Consider the following 7,708-nt stretch of genomic DNA (forward strand, 5'->3'; position numbering starts at 1 on the left):
TTGCCCCACCCAGGTCTTCTGGTTTATGTTTCTCTTTCTGTTCCTGCCTGATGGCGTGTTTAAGTAATCTTATTTTCGGGAGCTAATAATAATGCACTTGTCATTTTCTGAGGACATATAGTAAGAGCAGACATATGGGTGATTCCTACCAGTCACTGCACACTCATCCAACCCGGCTACGACTATAGTCCAAATAAGTTCAACAAAGGGCATCACCTTTGTCCACAAGAAAGGGTGTTTGGGATAGAAAGGCCTATAGAACAGCGTTTGCTTCTGTGTCTCTCTGGTCTGAAGCGGAACGTAAATATCACCCCACCTTTGCTTAGGTGTGCTACAGAATTCAACCTGGCACAGAAAGCCTATCAGCCCCCCATCATCCTGACTTGTGACCCATTCCAATATGGTAGACAGGTAACATATTGGAATCTTAAAACTCTAGTATTTTATTTTTTTGATAAATCCCTATAAGCCATACTGGAAGGTCATGTTTATTTCTTTTTATTTTTTAGATTAATGTGAGGGTATAAACAGTTGGTCGTGTTCATTTTAATTGATTATTTTAGATGTTGCCCATTGTTTTTTGTTTTTTTTACAGACGGATGAGGTAGCTGGAACCAAAGGGCCAGGATCACCGTGTGCTCTGGCTGGACTATGATAGGAAATGCATACATGTGGTTTTGTCAGCTATGAAAATATCAGTGCATGCCTGCCCCCAATATTTAATACGCAGAGCCTGTGTTGTGTTTAAAATATATAAATCAAGCCTACAAACTGTCAAATAAAACATGCTCTGTTCTTTCCCCTTGATGAAGATAATTTTCATAATGAAACCTGTAAGTCCAGGTTGGGCCTTTTAGAACTCCATGCTGGGAAGCTGGGAAGCTGGCAGCACAGGAAAGCCAGTCCTGGCCCACAGCCTTCCCTGCCTCCTCCCACCTCTGGCTCTGTCCTGCACTGTGAAGGGTCTCATGTGTGACACAGGCTCCAGTTCACACATCCTACAACTGTCCACACCCCTATAGCCAGCCAGCCTTGGCCACCCCTCAGACCTAAAGGTATACACACTGGTGTCTGGTCTGACTTTGGGTGGATAAATCAAAACTTTACACCAGCTATGGAATAAGGTTAGAGCCTTTTGGCCCAGGAATCCTAGGGTACTGCCTACTTGGGGCCTGATCTGAAGGGGGTTCATGGGGTCCAGGTAGGCAAATTCCCATGGACTCCTCATCCCTTGGGAAGCAGCAGGGCTAAAAGAAAGCCACTACCAGGGCTCAGTGCCCATAGCTCAGTGTTTAGGGCGCTGGCCACATACACCAGGGCTGGCGGGTTCGAACCTAGCCCGGGCCTGCTAAACAACGATGACAACTACAACAAAAAAATAGCCGGGCATTGTGGCAGGCGCCTATTGTCCCAGCTACTTGGGAGGCTGAGGCAAGAGAATCACTTAAGCCCCAGAGTTTGAGGCTGCTGTGAGCTGTGATGCCACTGCACTCTACCAAAGGCGACCAAGTGAGACTTTGTTTCAAAAAAAAAGCCACTGCCAAGTCCCTCATAATAAAATGTAGCCATTTATAAATACAGTGAAAATTATTTCACAAAACTATTTCTGCAGCATTGCCAACTGAAATTCATTAAAATCCATTGGTGGGCGGCGCCTGTGGCTCAAGGAGTAGGGCACCGGTCCCATATGCCAGAGGTGGTGGGTTCAAACCCAGCCCCGGCCAAAAAACCAAAAAAAAAAAAAAAGAGAAAATCCATTGGTAAGGGGAAGTTAAAAGTGAGAGGATCCCAGGAAAAAGCATTAACATACGAATTAACACGGGGTTCTCAGGATAGAGCCTGAGGCTCCTCTGTGGTATGCTGCTGTGCAATAACATGGAGCAAGAATCCTCCCTTAATTAAAGGTTAAGCTGACACTTAGAAAGCCAACCTTCTATATAAAAAGCATTCCAAATTGTATATAAAATCAGCACATCATACCCCATAAATGCATTAATGTGTACACTTACAATTTAATTTTAAAAAAAATTTTTAAGATAGATTTCTGGAAATGGTTCGTATGAGAGATTTGTCTGTTAAGAAAAAATTCTATATGGAAATTATAGGGATTGATGTTATGAAAGCAATCCCCTGTCTTAATCGGGGTTTGGTTTTTCCAGGTGAATTATTGGAATTCAAACGTGAATGAAGTCCAAGGGGCTGTGATAGGGCAGGAGGGGAAGGTGGTGCACCGGCTGTTTGGGAAGTGGCATGAAGGGCTTTACTGTGGCGTGGCCCCCTCTGCAAAGTGCATCTGGAGACCAGGTGAGACTGGCCCGAGTGCCCCGCTCCGGAGGGCTCCATGAGCAACAGAAGTAAAGGAAGTGCAGGTCATCCCCTACCGTTCCCATTGTGTTTCCTTTAACAGTGAGATTAAAAGTGTAGCTGCTCACAGTAAGTATAGTTACATTTATACTTAATATATAAATTAGATGTGTCCCAATATTTGCTATTTAAAATTTTTTAAAAATTTAGGCCAAATTTCTGACAGGTGGTCAGAGATTGGCCCTTATTTTATGAGGACCTGGACGTGGTCAGAGGGTAAATGTAATACCCACGTCTCAGGGCTAGGTGTATTTATTAAAAAATTTAGATAATTAAAATATATAAAATTTAATCCTTGCTCACATTATTTATTTTCTGTCTTAATAAAACCAAGAAAGGCCTGCAAACATCTGTGATCTACAAATTCAATAACTCACTAGAATAAGTGCTATTTTCAGCTGAGCAACAAAAAGTTGCAGTATGTTGACATTTAATAAAAGATATCAGGGGAGTTCTGTTAATATATTAGCACATAATTGAATATCAAGTATAATTGGAACAAGTCTCTCCATGACATTTACTTTCGTTATAATATTGTCCATTAATCCTTAAATTTAAAATTAGTTGTTGGTTTCCAGGAGACATTGATGAGTATTTAAATTTCCCGCTAGTAGAGTGGTTAGTTCATTCACTCACCTACTGTTTACTGAGTTGGACTATGCGTCAGGCTTTGTTCTAGGAGCCTGGGATATATCTCTGAGCAAGGCACACAAAGATTCTGCCTTCAAGTTTAGCTAAAAAAATAGCAATAAATGTTAATTTGGGGTTTGTTTGTTTGTTTTTCTTTTTTAGAGACAGAGTCTCACTTTGTCACCTTTGGTAGAAGTGCTGTGGCATCACAGCTCACAGCAACCTCCAACTCTTGGGCTTAGGCAATTCTCTTGCCTCAGCCTCCCCAGTAGCTGGGACTACAGGTGCCTGCCACAACACCCAGCTATTTTTTTGTTGCAGTTTGGCTGGGGTCTGATTCAAACCCGCCACCCTGGGTATATGGGGCCGGTGCCCTACTCACTGAGCCACAGGCACCACCCAATAAATATTAATTTGGATCTGAATCTTTTTCTTTCCTAAAAGGAGGTAAATAACCAAAGTTTCTGTTTATAGCTAATCACCCTGGCATTTAGTTACCTAATTGAATACTTGAGAGAGAAAAATTATGGATTAGTTCATCCAAGGAAGACTACTGTTTTGTGCAGTTTTGTCTGAAAGACTGGATTTTGTTAAGTATGTGAATCAATCCATTCTGATCATCAACATAAATGTTCCCCCTTAGCAAAATACCACCAATTTAATTCACTTGAAAAAATTTATAATCTAGTGTTTGTGACTACAAATTAGGTATTAGTGCTGGTATTGATTAAGGACCAAAGTAAGTCAGCTTCTTACAGTACCTTAAGCATTTTGCCTCTCACGGTGACAATTGGTCTCATTCCAGGGTCCATGCCAACTAACTATGAGCTCTACTATGGCTTCACAAGGTTTGCTATTGAGCTCAATGAATTAGATCCGGTACTAAAAGATCTCCTTCCACCGACAGATGCTCGTTTCCGGCCAGATCAAAGGTGAGGATGGCAGCGGTGTTTAAGATCTGAACTGGTTTATAGCGTGGGGCTTTAGAGGTCATCAAGACTTATTTTCACCACCATCACTTATTCAGTCAGTCATTTCTTCATTCCCTTATTCACTCAATACTTGAGTTTTCTGTGCTACATGAAGTGGTATTCATAGGATGATCATAAGAGATTATCCACACTCCACAGAAGATAATATTTTGTTAACAGAAAGTATCTACACCCCCCCCCCAAAATTTACCAAATTCTACAAATTCATAAATTCTTTGTTAAATATAGGGTCACTCATCACTCAGAGTTTGGGCCTCTTTACTTCTATAACTGTAACATGTAGTATCTTTTAAACTAAAGAATAGGGAAAGGTATAGGTGCTCTCAGAAATGCTTTGAGTAAAGTCTATGGTTTCCTCAATATGTTTTTGATTCCACAAGATATGGGATGTGCTCAAAATACCATACCTTTAATACCTTCTGATTCCTACTTTTCTTATTCTTTTATAGTTCTGAAGTCAGGATGTCTGTTCCTAGGAATTCATTTTACTTTTCTCAAAAGTTCTATGTGCCTTTGAATTCTACCCAAGACCAGTTTTCCACTTCTCGTGTATTTATGGCTTTATCTGTCTTCTGTCAAAATATTCTCAGTGTTGACTAGTCAATTCCTTATTCCCCTGTAGAACATATAGTCTCACTGTTTGACATTCAAATTTATCAGTAAACTTCCTGTACAATGTATATCCTTATATCCCTAGTCTTTGCTCTCCTTCTGAAGTTTAAACTTTTTTAACTTACCATTGGGTCTGCCTTTTTCTTCTCAATTCTATTTCAATATTCCCTTTCTGAATTTCATTTACTATTCATTTCTTATTCTGTGCCCTTTTATAATTTTCCCTGTTACCTTTCCTTGTTTCATTGATTTTACTCTCTCTAGTAAATAGGAAACTTCCTTCCCACTCAATCTGCTTTCAAAATAGATGGAGAACAGCCAGTTCCCATCCTCCATTCTATGTCATTTAACAGGTGCTTTTTCATCACTGGAAAGGCAGCACAATTGTGACTTCTTGCTGTTTTAACTGACCCCGGGTGCTGCCATCATCCTAGAAATCTCAAGTAGAACCCCGGACATGACAGGAAAAGCCTTCAAGGCCAAACCACTTGCTTTTCATTCCTGCCATTACATTGCTGGTTACAGTAATTCAGTCGTGTTCACAGAAAGTATGTTGATTGATAGAAAGAGATAGTGTGGCCTGGGCAGAGAGTGTTACTGTGCCCCATGTTCTGCTCACAGCCGCCAGGATGTCATTTTGTGCACAAAATTTTTTTGTCTCAAAAATGAGGGTAGTATATTAAAATACTAACAACTGCTTTCTGCTTAGATTTTTGGAAGAAGGAAATTTAGAAGCTGCAGCAGCAGAGAAGCAGAGAGTAGAGGAACTCCAGAGATCTCGAAGACGATACATGGAGGAAAACAACCTTGAACATAGACCAAAATTTTTTAAGTAAGTCGGTTCATTCCCATAAGGAGGTCACGTTTTGTAAATGGTTGCTGTGAATAATGAGCAACTCCAGGTAAATGAAAAGAAATTGGGAGATAGTTTGTTGGCCAGGGAACTTAAACTAAGCTGATTTTGTTGACTTTGCTTTTGGCAGGGAAAATAATGAATCCAGTTTTGCACGTGTGAGAAGTCAGGAAGTAGAAAAAGAAATTCTTCTCTACATCTTGTCTTTTTGTGGGCAGGAAAAGAAAATGGGGGTCTCTCCCAAAAGGCACTTTGTCCATCAGCTGCACCATTTAGAATGGTGGGAACTGGTTTCCATTCCCTCAAGTCAGAGACTAAATGGGACCCCACTGCCCATAAGATTTATTAGGATTTAATTTTATTTCTATCACACAGATTTGGTCTCTCTATGGTATGATAGTAGGTGATTATTACACGATGATTTGCAGGATTATATATACATCACACAGATTAATCTGAGATTTCCAAATCCATCTGTTGCCCTCCAGAACCAGGACAGAAAAGCTTAGTGTAACCTCATATCCTTTAGACTTGCCATCTCATGACTGCCACCCTGAGGCAGAAATACAGCCTTGCCCTTCAGATATCTAAAGTGTGCTCTTTGGATGTGGATCCTGCAAATGCTTTTCCTTACCAATGGAGAGGAAGTAATTCTCGTGGGTCTGGAGCTGGAAGCTCTTAGTCACAGTATTTGTATAAACTTTGTTCAGGGCTCTTCACTTTCCACCTCTGCCTGGAGGCGACTTATTCCTGCCCTCAGTTCCTCTCTTCATGATCCTGCCTACTTCAGTTTCAGACATTTAATAACAAAAATGAGTTCATTTCTGGTTAAAAATAGTGAAAGTATCAGTAGTTAACAGGCTACTAACTGGCTTACAAAGCATTACTTACATATTCATGTCTAATCTATGGGGGGGTCCAATTATTGGATCACCTTGACGTCGTCTGTGGCTAACGTTGATTTTTATTTTCACAGAAAAGTTATTGATGCCAATCAAAGAGAAGCCTGGGTCTCTAACGACACCTACTGGGAACTTCGAAAGGACCCTGGGTTTAGCAAAGTAGACAGCCCTGTCCTTTGGTAAACTGGGAACGTAAAGCTAGGCACATATCACACTCTGAATGAATAAATAACTATGCACAATTATGTTTCTTATAGCTACGCGTGGTTTCTGGGTCGACTGAAAACCTACCATTTGCTTTTCTATTCATCTTTATAACAGACTTTCAGAAGTGCATTAGATAAGGCCCCTAACCACTTTTGGATCCTTTCTGTTTTGCTGCAACCATATTCCTTAAAAAAAACATCCATACCCTCCTCGGAAAGCAGAATAAAAGGAGCATAATACAAAATCCAAAGTCTGAAGAGTTTGTTAAAAAAAAAAAAAAAAGTAACTGGTGCTGTAGGCTGATCAAGAGAGTTAAAAAGAGCATATAAGCCTCGAGGTTGGCCCGCTGTCCGGAAGCACCATCCCTCCTCGTAGGAGGACCTGGGCCGCAGCAGTCAGTCAGTTCCGACTTTGGGTGTGTCTGTTTGATGTGCTGTGCTTGTGCTGGCCTTGACCAACAAGACATGATGCTTCTCAGAACCTGTTCCATCTGTATGCCATCGTTCATGCCTTAAGAAATGCAAAGATGTACAGTAAATCATTTTTAAATGTGCTCATAAGTTTATGTGAAGAACAGATTTTTTGAATCATGGCATGATTGATTTTATCAGTCAGAACAATTATGAGACTCATTTAATAGATTTTAAAAAGTGAACAAGATGTGCTTTACTTTGATAAGTCAATTACTGTATTGTACGTCTGAAGGGCAAGAAGGAAACGGTGTAGATCTCTGTTTCACGTTGCTTTAAGTTCCTGTCCTGCGTCCAGATAATAAACCATCTGTCTTCCACCTAACCGCACAGTGTGCCCTATTTTTTGGGAAAATCTATATTTGATTTGGACATCTGTCATCAGTGTTGAAATCTTAAAAGCAAATAACAAAAAGCATATGGAATTCTTGTGTGGGCTTAGTGGTACCATAAATGTAACTGTTTTTGAGTGAAGCACAGTGTCACCCACATCTCTATCCTATGCCCACCCCACTGGCACTAGTCGAATTCCAGTGAGAACAGAGTGAGAATGCTAACAGCTTATTTGCATTGTTTAAATGAATTCTATGCAAAATCATATTTCAGATTCTCATCAAGTGGTTCCATATGATACATGACTACATATTAAGCATTTACCTTGCTATTGGCAGAGATATA

The 7,708-nt window shown here is 40.4% G+C and overlaps 1 protein-coding gene across 11 annotated transcripts in view; it reads left to right on the forward strand.

The window, feature by feature from the left end:
• The window catches only part of OSBPL6 (oxysterol binding protein like 6), a 225,152-nt gene extending 218,554 nt beyond the window's left edge, over window positions 1-6,598 (forward strand). For all 11 annotated transcript variants that reach the window (XM_053597359.1, XM_053597358.1, XM_053597360.1 and 8 more), the window contains 4 exons: window positions 2,160-2,304; window positions 3,800-3,926; window positions 5,308-5,430; window positions 6,428-6,598. In XM_053597359.1, coding sequence (XP_053453334.1) covers window positions 2,160-2,304; window positions 3,800-3,926; window positions 5,308-5,430; window positions 6,428-6,536 — 504 coding nt within the window. In that variant the 3' untranslated portion in view covers window positions 6,537-6,598. The remainder of the gene's footprint in view (window positions 1-2,159; window positions 2,305-3,799; window positions 3,927-5,307; window positions 5,431-6,427) is intronic.
• Window positions 6,599-7,708: the final 1,110 nt, after the last annotated feature.

This window comes from Nycticebus coucang, chromosome 7, assembly GCF_027406575.1.
Source record: "Nycticebus coucang isolate mNycCou1 chromosome 7, mNycCou1.pri, whole genome shotgun sequence".
Taxonomy (NCBI): Eukaryota; Metazoa; Chordata; class Mammalia; order Primates; family Lorisidae; genus Nycticebus; species Nycticebus coucang.